Below are 17298 nucleotides of genomic sequence, written 5' to 3' on the forward strand. Positions count from 1 at the left end.
ATTCTAAATAAATCCATTTCAAGCTCCCAATTCACCAAAGCTGATTAAGTTCCATATTATTATTTTTTAGGAAACCCTCTCCCATATAGTGTAATGAGAAACAGTGTCTAGGCCTATGGGAGTTTTGAACCAAAGTCTTTAAGGCTATTATTGCTGTGCTGCTGCTTCTCCTCATGGGTAGCAGTGACACTACCAAATGCTGAACACTGGGTAGCATTCTGCATTGCTCACTTACCTTTGATCTTAGCCAAAATGCTGAGAAGCCGTGGCATTACCCACTCTGGATTAGTCCAAGATACCACTTAGGAAGTTTAGGCTCCAGATGCCTTTTCTGCATCTCTCAAAATTACACCTACATTTTATTTTCCAGCCACGGATATCCACACTGCTGCTCTCCATTTTATGTTCTACCACCCTAACAGAGCTACTTGCAATTATCAGTTTTCTTTTTTAATGTTTATACTTACTTAGATCTCTTTCTAAACTTTACCTGTGATTCCTCTGATCGGTCTTTCTATAATAGTACCAAATGTTTCTTATTCTTTTAAAAAATGTTTTTTTTTTCTTTATTTATTAGAGAGAGAGGAAGGGAGAGAGAGAGAGAAATAAAAACATTGATAAGAGAGAACATCTATTTGCTGCCTCCTGTATATCCCTCACTGGGGACTGGGCCCACATCCTGGGCATGTGCCCTGACCGGGAACCTAACTGGCAAGCTCTTGGTTCATGGGTCGATGCTCAACCACTGAGCCACACCAGCCGGGCTCTTATTCTTTTATGGTGCATTTTAATTGGATAGATTTGCAAAGCTATGTTTGATTATATTGTGAAATCAGTGGTCTTGGAAAAGGCTTTGGATTTCATCTATTTTAATTTACACAATGATTGTGTTTCTTATAACATTCCTGGCAAACGATTTCCCAGCCTCTACTGGAGGGAAACTTGTTATTTTACCCATTCCACTGTCACAATTCTTTCAGAAAATTCTTACTTACGTTTCGTGAAAATGTGCCTTCTTGAATTTTCTATTTTATTGATGACTTTTCTGTCTCGTCCTTTCTTTTTCTAAGGCATTCTCTAAGATTCTTTCTATAGTTTTTTTTTTATATTATTGCTTTTAGTAATCTCAGATAATCTATAACTCTAATATAATCTATAGATAGGTGATGTTTAAATGTATATCTTCAACCCAGATCTCATTTTCAATACACAGTTCTACAATTTCAACATATAAGTCAATGTTGAGACTAGTTAGCATAGCATCAACACTTGCATCTCCTAATAGCATCTCAGCGTACCCTAAAATAAACTCATCATACACACACACACACACACACACACTCTTCCTCTTTTTTTCCTTCTTTATTTGTAATTCTAGAATTCAAGCTATGCTACAAGCCACATACTATTTTTGTACTGAAAAACACGCTAGTGACTAAAACAGAATGATCTCTGCTTCTGCGAAGTTTAAATTCTAGGAGGCGAGGTAGACAGTAGACAAAATTAAAACTTGATCAATATGTACCATGTCAGGCAAAGATAAATTCTATGGGAAAAATAAAGAGGAAAGGGTGACCACAGATTGATGTAAAGACAAGTATTTTATAAGATCATCAGATAAGGCTACCCTAATGACATGAGATATAAGCAAAGACTGTGGTATAGCTATTTATCAGTGACTTAGACTGAAAACTTAAAAAAATTCTAACTTTTTATTCTCCCTTAAATATATATTTAATTGATTTCCAATTTTGACAATTTTTTAAAAAATTAAAATTGTTTTTGAAAAGGCTTGTTTGCATTCTTGAGAAGACAAAGAAAAATATTCTCATTCCACTAGGAATGTAAATAAGAGGTAATATTTCAGTAAATTAGAATCCTCATTTCAGCACAAATAGGTTAAGAAATTTTCTTCAAAAGAAAATTTGTTTAAATTAAAAAGAAAAGATTAGGTATCACCTCACACCTATCAGAATGGCCGCCATCAACAAATCATCAAACAACAAGTGTTGGCGAGGGTGTGGAGAAAAGGGGACTCCAGTAGACTGCTGGTGGGAATGCAGACTGGTGTAGCCACTATGGAAAACAATATAGTGTTACCTCAAAAAATTAAAAATTGAATTGCCATTTGACCCATTGTTCCCACTTCTAGGAATATACCCTAAGAAGCCTGAAACACCAATCAGAAAGAATATATCTACCCCCATGTTCATAGCAGCACTATTTACAATAGCCAAAATCTGGAAACAACCCAGATGTCCATCAGTAGACAAATGAATAAAAAAGCAGTGATACATATACACAATGGAGTGCTATGCAGCTGTAAGAAAGAAAGATCTCTTATCCTTTGAGATGACATGGAGGGACCTGGAGAGTATTATCCTAAGCGAAATAAGCCAAGCAGAGAAAGACAAGTATCATATGATCTCACTTATTTGTGGAATATAATGAGCATAACATTCTGAAAAACAGGGTAGTCCTAGAGATGTGGAAGTAGTGTACAGACAGATAATCCCCAGAAGAGGGGATTGGGGGGAAAGATAAACCACAAAATTTATATGCATGTATGCATGAACAATGGACATGGACAACAAAGCTGGGGACATGGCGGGGAGGGAGGGGAAAGAGGATATCAGTGGGGGGAAAAGGAGAAACATCTGTAACAAAAATAAATAAATAAATAAATACAATTTAAAAATAAAGAAAATTAGCTTAATTTTGGTTAGTAACCTAGGTTAAAAATTTTTTAAAAGGTTAATTTTACTCTGATTTATAAACCTTTTTCTTTTTTTTTTTTAGGTTGGCTTATTGTATTAAGAACATGTAGAATGAGATCTATCCTCTTAACAATTTTTCATGTATAATATTCTATGTTGATAAGTACAAGATTATACAGCAAATCTCTAGAGCTTGTTTATCTTGTCTGACTAAAACTTTATACTTATTGATTAGTAATTCTCATTTCTCTTCCCCAACCCCTGGCAACCACCATTCTACTCTGTGATTCTATGAATTTGACTACTTTAGATAACCTCATATAAGTGAAATCACACAATATTCATCTTTCTATGACTGACTTATATCACTCAGCATAATATCTTCAAGGTCCATACCTGCTGCTATAAAAATTAAAAGCAGGAATACCATGTGATCTGGTAATCCCACTTCTGAACATTTATGCAAAAAAATTGAAATCAGGACCACAAAGAAATATTAGCCCTCCTGTGTTTACTGCAGCACTATTCACAATAGCTTTGGTATAAAAACAAACCATGAGCCTATTGACAGATTAATGGATAAAGAAAATGTATATACATACAAAAGAATGTTATTCAGCTTTTAAAATAAGGAAATTCTGTACTATGCAAACAACAACAAAACATGCAAAAAATCTTTTCTTTAGTTTCTGAAGGTGGCAGTTCCTTAAAGGTTAGTTGCATGTGAAATTGGAAACCATATTAATGAGCTCTTCATACTCTTGTAAATTAAAATCCATTTCTCTATCTTGCATTTTAAATGCGTCTTCTACCTATGCATGATTTTAACATCATGCTTTGGTCGTTTAGAAAATAGTAGCTTAATGAGTTATTCATATTTTCCAAACATTGGCACATATCACTGTACTATATTGAAAGGTCAGTTTTATTAATGTCACCATGAAGCTCATCAAAAATCTTTAAGTATTGAGATAATAACTTTTTTAAAATTCTAATTATGACTTGAAAGAGTAAAATCTATCATTGATAACAGATATTATCAGTCATTACCCTGAGCATGATGGATTCACTCATTTGCTTTATTTTTAAGCAAATTATCTGCCATGTACTTAATCTTAATAACTACACTTTGCCAGACATTGTTTCCCCAACCCAGTAAAAATGGTGTTTCAAAAAAACCAGCTGGTTTAACCTGCAAATCATGCCAGTGCTTTTACTTGAAAGAATTATCATATTATAGTATGCAGCTGTCATGTTTGATACGTATTTTTCATTTTGACACACAGAATAGTAAAACTTATTTATATAAAGGTTAATGTTGATAAAATTATCCATTAAGGTTCAAGAACATTCTTAAATAAAAGTGCATTGTTCCTGCTGTGATATATGGTAGTAAAGAATACAATAACTTCCACTGCCTTTAATTATGCTGAAGCACTAGAACTTTTACCCACCATTGTTTTTTTGGTTTGGTTTTGTTTTGCCATCTGGGCACATGTCAACACAGTGAAAATGGTAAATTATGTCTTATGATTATGAAAGCAGTTTTGACCTTGTAAATTCCATGAAAAGATTCTGCTGGAATAATGTTTCTAAAGCACAATTTTTCTCATGTCACCTCCCTGCTCAAGAGATTCAATTGTTTAATATTTTCAACAATAAAGAAATTTTTTTTTTTAAAGATTAAAACAAATAATTCAATTGTTTATCATTGCCCACAGGGAATTTTAAAAATTGAACTTTTCAACCTAGAATTTAAACTTAATACCATCTTACATTAGTTTATCTTTTCATTCCATATGCTCCTTTATGCAAATTGGCTCTAGACAAAGGAAGTTATTGTTAGACCCGTTATAAATCTTGGGAGTTTGCAGTTTCTTTCAGTGGATGATACTAGTTCCATTGCCTGCGCCTCACCTTCTCTCACATTCTTTATATATAGGTCCTGCCTTTTCTTAAAGTCCAACTAAAATGAGGTCTAAGTGGCCACCACAGATCTCCCTTCTGAAGGCATACACAACTTTGTACCTCTCCCACGTCACTTATTTTCTACCTGGTAATAACCTCTCATTCCCTGAAGCCCAGTAGGATGCCTTACATACAGTTGGTGCTTAGTAAATACTTGTTGAAGAAACAAGTGTTTGCATTGAGCTGTTCATTTACATGTTTCATTGCAGCTGCCAGATGAGATTTCTAGCTGAAGTTGGGGTTAATGTTCCCTGAATAAAATTCTTTTTGCTGTGAAGCCTATTATAGTACAAGGCCATTCAACTCATAGCATTGATCTCATTAGCCAGTCTGTTCTCCTTAACATTCTGCCAACTAAAAGCATAAAGACATTAAAACACTGTGAACTGTATAGAGTATTGTTTTTTTAAAAGTTACGTTTGATGGCTTATTGAGGTAAAATTCCCATTTAGTTGTTATTATTATTATTAATTATTATTGGATGTTGGCTAAATTACTCAGAATATAAGAATTACCCCTTAAACATATCATCTTATTATTTTTCTTCTGATTTCAAACTTAAATATTTATGGACCGTAATGAAGTATAGTTTGATTCTGAAATACACGTACCTAAATCATTTTGTGTGGATTATCAGTTAACACAAGAGCAAGCTAAATATGCTGCCTATGAATTACATTTGAGATTAACAAAAGCTTGTCTTTGAAGGAATTTCAGAAAGCTAGTTTCTTTTCACAGAAGACCCTAAGAAAAATCTAGAATATAAAAACAAAACAAGGTTTCAATTCATTTCTCCATTTATCTGTCTAAATTGGGACAAAATTTTTCATATTTTGTTTTTAGTGACTGCAGGTATGGAAGGATAAGGTGCATGTCTTACCTGGAAGTAAATAATTGGTGCTTATTTTACTATCTTTTGAACCTTGAGAAAAAATGTGTATATACTTTCTTTCTAGGTAAAATGGTATTTATAATGGATATATCAAAGAACTTATAAGTAAAAGTAAAAGCCTTCTGTTATTAACAACCAAATAATTAACTGAAGGAGTCAATGAAATATATTCCAGTATAAGCAAGTCCAGCATAAGTCCTTGCTGTGCTAAGTCCAATGGTCTAGAGAAGAGTCTTGCAGATTCCATATCTTGCATATCAGTCTGGAACCAGAATTCAGATGTGCCCTTGTAGTCTGGATGACTTTACAAACTCAATCAAATAGTGCTTGCTCCATAATAAGCTATTACTCTCATGGTACTGCTGCTATTAAGTTGGACAGCAGAACCCCAGAGAATCTAAGATCTAATTACTGATGCCCTTGCTACTACTCTCCCCATTGCTAGTGGGGCGCTTACTGCTAGATATTCCCAACAGTTGGTAAGTGGAGTTGGGTCTCTGAGTTCAGTCACTCCTACCACAGCTAGATCTATTCAGCTCTTCTGGGGGAAATACTTTTCCAGATATTGTGGGAAGCGGAAGGGTGATCAGTTCCCTTCGCTACCCATTGCTCTGTTTAGCCTAATGTGCTCCACGCCAGCTGATTCTAATAGCTTTCAGAGCCTCTCCTTTACAATCTAAGCTTCAGGAAATTTTGTTAGGGACAGTTTCCCTTGTTTGTTGCATCTTGGAGCTAGTGCTTCTGCCTCCTTTACCTGACCACTTGGATTAGTTCAGAGGCCAGACGTGCTTCCTCTCTTTCTGCCTCCATGGAAGTTGTGCCTTGTAGCAAGTCTTCCCCAAAGGTTCCATTCACTTTGAGCTCACTTTCTGCAGCAGTTTTCAAGTGTACATTTGAACAGGTTCCCATTCAGAAGAGGAAAAAGATAAAATTCTGCTTTTTCTTAACTACAACTCCAATAGAATTATAAAATTTTAATTTGCTAAAAGATGCCTACTTATTAAATATTACGTTAGTTCTATCCTGAACTCACTCAAATTAGTACAAGCATTTCCTCCTCCACAAACCATTCTATGTAGATTTTCTTCGTACTCTGATTTTTCCTGAAAAGCAGACATTTCTATTTAAAATATTATTTTGATCAATCTGGGACTTGGAACATAGAAGCAAATACTGTAAACTAAAATAGTTGATTATTAAATCAAGAAAGGTATCAGCTCTGGTACTTTTCTCCCACAGATGTTATAGTTGAGGTCAATTTCTAATCAGTGACAATTTCAGTTTTTGTTGAAAGAGTCCTGAATTATTTTTTTCTATATTCCTTGAGTTCTGGCTAAGCAGTGAATTCAGAGCCCAAGGAACTCAAATTACAAGAGAAAGTTTATTTATAAAGTCACGGAGGTAGAAAAAGTGAGCCAGCTGGGTTGCATGGGCTCAGGAAACAATATACAGAAGCAAAAGAAGGGCCCTTGGAGTTTAGGAAAAAGAATGACAGAAAGAGCAAACCTGGGGTAAGGAGGGAAGGAAAGGCATGGGCATGCTCCAGAAAGAAAGGGGACTTGCTGGGGAAAGAATGAGGTTGGAAAAAGTGTGTGTGTGTGTGTGTGTGTGTGTGTGTGTGTTTAAGAGACAGACAGACAGACAGATAGAGACCTGAGTAATTTGAGAGAAAGTGAGGGGAAATCCAAAGGAGTAGAACCAAAATTAATTATTGAATTAATCCAGTCATTGCATATACCAAGGAAGGAATGTATATGCATATCCTTTAGGGTTTCTACATGCATGTTATACTTATTAGTAGCTTACTGCATTTTATTGCATTATTTAATAAATATTCCATATGAATAGATTTTAACAGACTTGTGAGATGGAATATTTCCATTGATAGACTTAAGGTGACTTTTTGGTCTCCTCATCCCATGTAAACTGTACAAGTAGTATGTGTATTTTTACATTTCTTTGACTGCTATATATATTTTTATTATGTTTTGCCTAGTTGGATACACAATGAATGACCTCATTTTTGAATGGCAAGATGAGGCACCTGTACAAGTGGCAGAAGGACTCACCCTGCCCCAGTTTCTGTTGAAAGAAGAGAAAGATTTACGATACTGTACTAAGCATTACAACACAGGTAGGGGCTGACTATTCTTCATTACATCTACAATTTGTGGTTTTATGATAGATGTTTCTTTTAAAAATATTTTTTTTTCCTTTATTGATTTTAGAGAGAGAGGAAATGAAAGGGAGAGAGAGATAGAAACATTGATGAGAGAGAACTTTGATTGGCCACCTCCCTCGTGCCCCCCACTGGGGGTCAAGCCCACAATCTGGGCATGTGTCCTGTCCAGGAATCGAACTGGTGACCTCTTGATGCATGGGTCAATGCTCAACCACTGAGCCACACCGGCCTAACAGATAGATGTTTCTTAATTGTAGTGTTAGATTAATTATTTCCACTGTGTGTAGCTCAGTGTTTCTCATAGTAATAAAGCAGAACATGGAAACTTACAGATGAGATGCTTTGCCTTATTGCCTATTGTTATATAATCAGTTTTTATGGGACCAAAGGAATGCTTGGTGTTTAATTATGTTTACAATTTTTTTCATGTGAAAAGCTTAAAATTACAAAGTAATGGTGTTTCATATAAAAATATTCCTTGAATTTTGATGTGAGTGATAAAATGTCCTTTTTAGCCCCTCTTGGGAAGTAAACATTGTGTTTGCTAACAAAATGAAAGAAATTGCTTTTTTATTTTTTAAGAAGTCAGTTGCCTAAACATTTGGCCACAATTTCATGCATTTTAAGGTATTGTTACTTAAATGCCTACTATTCACACTGACACAGTACCCTTTTGCCTTTGAGGATAGATGTCAAATGTAGTTACCCATATCAAGCATTGAAAGATTCAATGTGGTAGTCATACATTCATGAGATCTGTCCACTTCTCTCATCTGGCATGGGCTATTCCCATAATATATATTCTTTCTAACCTATTCCTACAAATTCTGTTAAACTGTCCTCAGTGAAGGCATCCCTCCAATGTGGTTAGTGCATGGTCTCCCACTCGCATCAGCTGCTGCCTTTATAAATTTATTACATTAACTTATTCCTCTTGGACTCAGCATTTCCCAGAACTGTGATAGAATCTTTTACTGTGAAAGGCTGCAATCTTTTTTATCTCCTCAATCAATTCACAGACTCTGATGAAAAAGTCACTGCCATTTTCTCACCCCTTACCACATTTCTTCAGGGCTGAGGCTGATAAAAATTTGGTAGAGCGCTCAAGATTAACATCTTAACACAATGATAAAAAAGCAGGCTGTTCGATACCAGTGTTCTTCCTCAATTCTCTAGGGGCAGCTGCAATGATAAAGAACTTTCACAGGAATGTTAGAAAATCTCTAGAGTTGGTTTCAGGCAGTGGGTTAGTTTCTTCGGGCTGCTGTAACTAGGTGGCACAAACATGGGAGTGTCTCTTGCCCATCTCTCTAAAACCTTCTTCTACCTCTCTCTGCCTTGCCCTGTAATCTGACTATAGTGGCTGACTTTCTCATGTTCACCATACTCATTGCTCCTTCAGATCCTTTGTACTTGCTCTTTCTTCTATACATAAGCCTCTTCCCCCAAATTATCCTATTACTCTCATATACTTCAGGGTTGGTCAAATATCAACTCCTCAAATGACTCTTCATTACAAGCACCTGCTAAGTACCCAAATCCACTCTCCTTCCTCTTCCTGCTTTCACTATTTGAAATTATATCTTCAGTTTACATGTTTACTTACATATTGTCTGTGTCTATCATTATTGTAAGTTTATAAAGCTAAGGATTGTATCTCTTTTCATTTCTGTACTTCTGGGGTCTGCTGAAGTACACAGATGCTCAATAAATGTTTATTGAGTAAAATAATAGAGTGGATTCAAACAGGGAAAATGTGTCTGTACACATGAGAATATTAAAACCTGCCCCCACAAGGAGGTGGGGGAGGTACAGTTTTGCTCTTAACAGAAAAATTTTCTTTTAGATCTATATTAGCAAGAATGCTTCTCCTCTAGTTTTACTGAGGAATAATTGACATACAATTATAAGATAATTAATGTACCATGTAATGATTGATGTATTTATACACTGTGAAATAGTTCCCTCCGTTGATTTCATTAACATATTCATCACCTCACATAGTCAACTTTTGTGTGTGTGTGAGAACATTTAAGTTCTAGATTCCTAGCAAATTTTAATTATACAGTACAATGTTATCAATTATACTCACCATGTTAAATAGTACATCCTCAGATTTATTCATCTTATAATTAAAGAATGCTTTTAAAAAATTAACTTTGAGATATAATTTACATACTATAAAATTGTTTAAAGAATATAGCTCAAGCTATATTCCTTCACTCAGCATAATGTTTTTGAGTTTCAGCCTTGTGGTAGCATGTTTTAACACTTGATGAATTCTTAAGGATTTTCTATATGTGAGATAATGTATTCTGCTTTTAAAAATAGTTTTACTACTTCTTTTTCAATCTAAAACTGTTTTATTTAATTGTTTGCTTAATTACCTGGCTAGAACCTCCCAGTACAATGTTTCATAAAAGTGACAAGAGAAGACATTTTTGTCTTCTTCCAGAACTTAGTGAGAAAGCTTTCTGGTTTTTACTATTAAGTGTGATGTCATCTGTAGGTTTTTCATAGATGCCTTTTATCAGGTTGAGAAAATCCCTTTCTATTTCTAGTTTGTTGAGTGTGTTTATCATGAAATGCTGTTGGATTTTTGACAAATGCTTTGCATCTACTGAGATGATCATATAGATTTTGTCTTTATTCTGTTAATGTAGCATATTACATTTGTTGATCTTTGGATAGTAAATCAAACTTGCTCGCATTTCATGATACATTTTACTTAATTATGCTATATAGTTTTTTCCATATGGTGCTGAATTCAGTTTGCTAGTATTTTGCTGGTGGTTTTGCATTTATATTAATAAAAGATATTAGCTCTTTCTATTTTTTTCTTGTAATGTCTTGGTCTGGTTTTAGTACCAGGGTAATATTGAGCTCATTCAATGCTTTAAAAAGTGTTCCCTGCTTTCTATTTTCTGGAAACATTTATGAAAGATTGTTGTGAATTCTTCTTCAAATGTTTAATAGAATTGAGCTGTAAAGCTTTCTGATCTGGAGTTTCCCTTTGTGACTTTTTTAAATTAGTAATTCGTCTTTACTTCTTATAGGTCTATTCAGATTTTCTATTTCTTCTTGAGTCAGTTTCCATAACTTGTGTCATTCTATGTATTTTCCCATTTCATTGAACTCATTCAACTTGTTGGCACATAATTATGCATATTATTTGCTTATAGTCCTTTTAGTTTCTGTAAGGCCAGTAGTAATGTCCCCTCCTTTATTTCTGATTTATAGTAACTTAATTCCTTTTTCTTTTTGGCTTGACCCATCTCGGCAAGGATACATTTAATTGCAAATTAAAATAACAGACAACCCCAAATAAATAGCTGTAATGCCATAAAATACTCAAAATACAAATGTGCTTTAAAAAGCTCCTTAGTCAATTTGTTTTATTAGTGTTACAATGTCAGGATTTGTACAACTCGTTCATTTTTCTCTCTAGAACCACACATATATACCATTATATTTTTTCCCATTGATAGTCATAAAAACACTTTTTAGAAAGAAAAATTACAGCTTTTTTCTTGAGAATCATATGAATTTTAAAGAATTTATTCAAAGTACACAAATGGTCAGTAATTATTGCTGATTATATCATGAAGTTATATGAATTATTTGTTATATCATGAAAATACTTTATTATTCTTTCTCTATTTTACTTCATTATTTTAAAGAAATACTTTAAAAATTGTATATTTTAAAGAGTTTAAAATTTAAAGGAGTTTCATATTTCAAGAATAATTAGGCATTCTGTATGTATTAGATAAATTGATAAAAGGATCATGTATAGCTTAGATATATGTTTCTGACTACTAGACACTTAAGTGTGATATTTAACTTTCCCAGAGTTTATGAAACTCTGTTAAGACTTATAAGCGCTGGAATCTCATTCCTTCTGCCTGCAACCTGAACCATGTATTATGGTAGTATGTGGCTCAAGTCACAGTAGTAGAAGTTTTGTACTGAACACTCTACTAGCAATTTCCCAGATGTGCTCTTTACTTCTTTCTTATCATAGTTAGATTAGAGAATGTCCCTTAATAAAAAAGCAGTTTATTAACTCTCTGACCTTACCCTAGTTTAAATAATGAGAGAATAAAACAAAAAGTTAGATGATTCAGATAAACAACTAGTTTAAGTAGTGATAATGTGGTAATGGAGTAGGGCATAGAACAAGGGGATAGGCTGCAATGTCAACAAAATGTTTAATTAAACCACAATTTATGTCTCTATTAATTACTTACTATAATATAAACACAAGGGCATAAATATATACAACAAATGTAGCTCTGGTTTCTTTTTAGTAAGCATGTTTTTAAATTATGTTTGAAATTATTAATGGGAAATAACATGTTTTCCTATTTGTTAGCATTAATAGTTTCCACTTTATTAGTGCATAAAATAACTTACAGAAATTGCATTTAAGGAATTATTCAATTTCAATTATACTTATCCATTAGCAGTGACTTTAAAGTAAATGTAAAGGCTTCTGGAACAAATAGTACCTGGCTCTAAATAAATACTTAACAGCACCAGAAACAGCCAATAAACAAGAAAAAAAGCCACTGAGTAATTTCTCCTATCAATCTCAGAGATAATTGTTAGAATCAAGAGAAATTATAGATCTTTGAGTAGTTTGACAAGTACAAAGTACTAATCAAGTGTAAACTAATAAGAATACATGCCCTGGCTGGTTTGGCTCAGCGGTTGGAGCATTGACCTGCGGACCAGAGAGTCCTGGGTTCAGTTCCTGCCAGGGGCACATACCAAAAAAAAAAGAATACATACTATTTCCTGAAATGGTACATTCTCACATTATGGTGCTTATAGATGCTAGCAGAAAAATGAGAAAAAATATTTTTCAGAAATGGACTTGCATATATGATTTAGGATCCCCTTTCATTGTCATGGAAAATTTTAGGACAAAATTATGAAAAAAATTGTATGATATTTGAAGCCATAACAAAGACCTACTTTCACCAATTGCTGCATTTATTTTATGACCAATCAGGAAAGTTTACGTGTATAGAAGTGCGATTCCATCTTGAACGACAAATGGGATACTATCTGATCCAAATGTATATTCCCAGTCTCCTGATTGTTATCCTGTCATGGGTTTCGTTCTGGATCAATATGGATGCTGCTCCAGCCAGGGTAGCTTTGGGAATAACTACTGTGCTGACTATGACCACACAGAGTTCAGGATCACGAGCTTCCTTACCAAAGGTAAGTGTATTCATTGGACATATACATATATTTGCACAAATATTTATATACACATAAGTTGTATACATCTATATAATTACTGGATTTTGTCAGATCTTTTTCTATTGTGCTTATTATTCATTACTGATTTTTAAGTAATATATGAGCAAGGCAGAAAAATTTGTAAAACACAAAAATAAGAATTGATATATATTGCCAAGTTTTCCATCAGAAAAATTTATAATAATTACACTTTCACAAGTATTGTATGAGAGTGCCAATATTGCTGCACTCTGAGTTACTTTGGGGTATATTTTCACCCCCTCTGGCTTTTAAGTAGTAGCCACAGGTCAATAAAAAAATGCATATTTAATACCACAATTTTAGTCCATGCTGAGCTGCCAGAATTAAAATAAACAATTTCCTTTATGAGGTTTGTAAAAGACCCCATCTTTTTTCACAAAATATGCTGAAATAAAACATAGTAGCTCTTTTCATCCATTTAGCAACATAACAATAGAAAATTATTTTCTTCTCAATGACTTCTAAAAAATGTCTACTCTCTAAATTAAAGTAATCCTATCTAACTTCCAACAAGATTCACTCTTTCCATTGTAATGACCAATAGAGATATAATAAAGTTGTATCCTCTGTTCTTGTGCATTTGATGCTATCTAATTGCCACGCCAATTAAATTATAAATGTACAGTCATAGCTCCCTTGATCCTTATTGTGAATTGCAATCTATGTTTCAAAATATTAGATTAAAATGTCCAAATAAATAAAAGTTGATAACAGGACACTATATTACTAAAAATGTTATTTAATATAGGAAGAACTTGATATTTAACAATGTTCACACTGCCTTGCTAAGATTTAATAGGTGTCTTTCAAAATAAGGTTTATTTTAAAACACTGAATTGTATTTTTAAAATTATACGTATCAACTAATTTTTATAAACTATTATCTAAATGGAAATTGTAAATCTGCATATAAGATTAAACTAATTCATCTCAAGACTTATATACACACGGTGGCCAACAGTAAGTTTACAGTTGCATTGTGACATTCTTTCGAGTTAATAAAGCTATTGTAATAATCATAACCTGTATGTCTTTTTCCAGACGAACAACTGTAAACCTACTTTTGCCAACCCCCTGTATATATCTAAATGTCCCAAGGGCTCTCTAAGTAATAAGGTTCAATAGTCAATTTGTGAAGGAAATTGACAGTTTACTTATTGATTTTCTTTAGGAGCTAAACAGAAGTCAAAGCTCATTTTTTCTGTAGTTGTCAACCAGGAAGAACACAAAATGCTTTATATTTGGAAGCCTCAGCTTCTAAGAGACACAACATAAAGGCATTTGGATACAGAGATCAAGTCACAATTGGGAGATCATGAAAGTTTGAGTGGAAGAAACAGAAATAAAAAACAATAAATTATAAAAATAAGACACAAGTTTATTTTAAATAAAAGGAAAGAAGGATTTGGGATGGATTCAAACTTTTTCTCAAAAAATAAAAAATATTTTTTAAAAAGCAATTATTTCACCATAATCTCAGGGGAAAAATGTATTTTTAAAAACATACTTTTATTGATTTTTAAAAATTTTATATATATATATATATATATAAAGAGAGGAAGGGAGAGAGAGATAGAAACATAGATGTGAGAGAGAAACATCTGTCGGCTGCCTCCTACAGCCCCCAACTGGGAATCAAGCCTGAAACCTTGGCATGTGCCCTGACAGAGGATCAAACAGGGACCTCTCAGTCCATGGGACGATGCTCAATGCACTGAGCCACATCAGACAGGCAAGAGTAAATTTTTAACTATGAGTTCAATTAAATACATAAATGTGTAGAACACCTTTACATTTCTCAAATCATAGAGCCAATGACCTTGAAAATGAGATAACATTTAATTCTGAGCCATCAAAAATAGTTGATTAACACATATCATTTTAGGCTTTGTGGATAGTTCAGGAATGAAAGGTTCCTCATATTCAATTATGTACATTAGAATTCAGGGAAGGCAGATGGTGAATAGCAGAATAAACAAGAACTAACCTATTGGATGAAATCATTTAAGAGTAGAACATTTCTTGAAAATTCTGACTCCATGATGGGGTGGAGAGGGACTAGAAAGGTGAGATGTAATGGTCTCACATGTGCATTTTAGAACAGATGTCTGAAACCATGGACCTTAAAATCTGCTATTCTCAATCTGCTATTCTCAACTTCAAAAAAGAACTCTTAGATGCCTGAAAGACTTGTCTCTCAATCACCATATTCCTACTGACAAAAATCTGGCAATAGAAAGACAAATTAAATTCAGGAAAATAATAAGGATTATCAGACATAGGAGGAAGAAACAATAAATCATAACTTTATGGTAATTTCTTAGTGTTTTGTCCAGGTTCTGTGTCAATACATCTCTTGTAGAATATAAAGTATTCAGAGTAGAAAATCTCAAAGAACATGCTTTAGCCAGCATCTTGAAAACTACAGAGCCAAGAGTCCTCTCTGATAATAGCCTCTACAGTGGAATGATAAATTAAGCATGTAATAACCCAGAGCAAGATGACGCCTATGATTCATTTCTTAGACTTGAAACTATTTGGCATTTCTGCACTGCCTTCATTAGTGGCCCCTTGAGGGTAACAACGCATTCTCTTGCTAGCAGCTTTTCAAAGTTTTATATTTTGATGAACACTTCCTAACACTGTGTACCTGGAGAGTGAATGAGAAAAAGTGGTGGTGATTGTGGAACCATATTATGAAGTGTTTTATAGACCTTGGTAAGGATTAAGTTTATTGGGGGTGGACTTTGGAAGGATTTTAATAAGAAGTGTGATCTCTCTGACTTCTATGTGGAAATCAGATAAAGGGGTAGAGGTGGAAACAGAGCAAACTATTATAGTCCAGAGCAGATGGTGATCTGGCTAGATTGGTAGCCGCAGAGGTAGATAGTAGCAGATGGATAGAGATAGGTAGATCTTTTTTGAGAAGGTGTATTTGGAAGTGAAATAGATGTGATTTGCTTATGACATTGGGCATTGAGGATTGATGAAAGGCAGGAGTGAAGTGTAGCATTTGGGTGAGTAACTGGACAAGCAGTTGTGATAGTTACTGATGGGGAAGTAACTGATCTGTGGTTGAACATGTTAATTTTGAGATGTTTATAACTACATGCAAATGCCTAAAAGTCAAAACTTCCTAATTTCTAACATCAGGGACAATATAGGCTTGATACTTTAGGGAGTAAACTGTAGCTAGATAGGGAAGCAGACCAAAGATAATTTTCCCAAATATAAAAGAAAACCCAGAAAAAGGAGACAAAGATGTATTTGTGGTTGGCCCTCCTCCTCTGTTTGGAAAAGGACCTGAATATTAGTCTCCTCTCTCCTTTCTTCCCCCATGGCTGTATCTGCCCCATATACAGAATAAGTTATTCAGTTTAGTTAAAAGTAAGACTCATCCTAAAACTTTTCTCTCAAACTCTTTCAGATCTCAACATTGTGTAGTATTTTTAAGATGTGTAAAAACAATCTTTTCTGACCCAGCTGGTGTGGCTCAGTGGTTGAGCATCAACCCATGCATCAAGAGGTTGTCAGTTTGATTCCCAGTCAGAGCACATGCCCATGTTATGGGCCAAATCCCCAGTGGGGAGCATGCAGGAGGTGGCCAATTGATGTTCTCTCTCATCAATGTTTCTATCTCTCTTTCCCTCTCCCTTCCTCTCTCTCTAAAATCAATAAAGAAGAAAAATAAAATAAAAATTTAAAAAGCAATCTTTCCTGGGAGAATTAAGTTTTAACCGGAGTAAAAAAGGGGATAGTAGTAATCATTTAATTATTTTTTAGTATAAATTTGATTTATACTAATACCTTGTTCTGATCTTGGAACTAGGAGAATTCTTTTCTTTATTAAGTATAGAGATGGGTGAAAAATAAAGAGAAGGGACAAATTTTCATTTTAATTTAGAAACTGTGGGTTCTAGAAAGAACCTGCGACAGGGAACTCTGGGAAAATTAAGGGTATTCTGCAATATTACATACACTTTAACCATTCTTTTCTGCTTCGAAAGAGCAAGTATTTCCTGTTAGAGACCTACTTCCATTCCTTTTTCATTCTATTTCATAGGGACCAGGTAAGGTTTAGCTTTGGTGTGTGTTTTCTGTTTTTTTCTCATTCACAGAAATACGTATCACCATGAACACACTAGTTAAGTCTTTTAGAAATGAGCTTCAAACCTATTATCATATCAAAGACCTTTGAACTTAGGATGGTAAACACAGAGATATGTGCACATGTGCGTGCATGC

General features: G+C 34.1%; 1 protein-coding gene across 2 annotated transcripts in view; it reads left to right on the forward strand.

Moving 5' to 3' along the window:
* Window positions 1-17298, forward strand: part of GLRA3 (glycine receptor alpha 3) — a 148950-nt gene that overhangs the window by 100569 nt on the left and 31083 nt on the right. For both annotated transcript variants that reach the window (XM_036240971.1, XM_036240972.1), the window contains exons 6-7: window positions 7574-7711; window positions 12777-12991. In XM_036240971.1, coding sequence (XP_036096864.1) covers window positions 7574-7711; window positions 12777-12991 — 353 coding nt within the window. The remainder of the gene's footprint in view (window positions 1-7573; window positions 7712-12776; window positions 12992-17298) is intronic.

Source organism: Molossus molossus, unplaced genomic scaffold (genome assembly GCF_014108415.1).
Source record: "Molossus molossus isolate mMolMol1 unplaced genomic scaffold, mMolMol1.p scaffold_m16_p_4, whole genome shotgun sequence".
In the NCBI taxonomy this organism is placed as follows: Eukaryota; Metazoa; Chordata; class Mammalia; order Chiroptera; family Molossidae; genus Molossus; species Molossus molossus.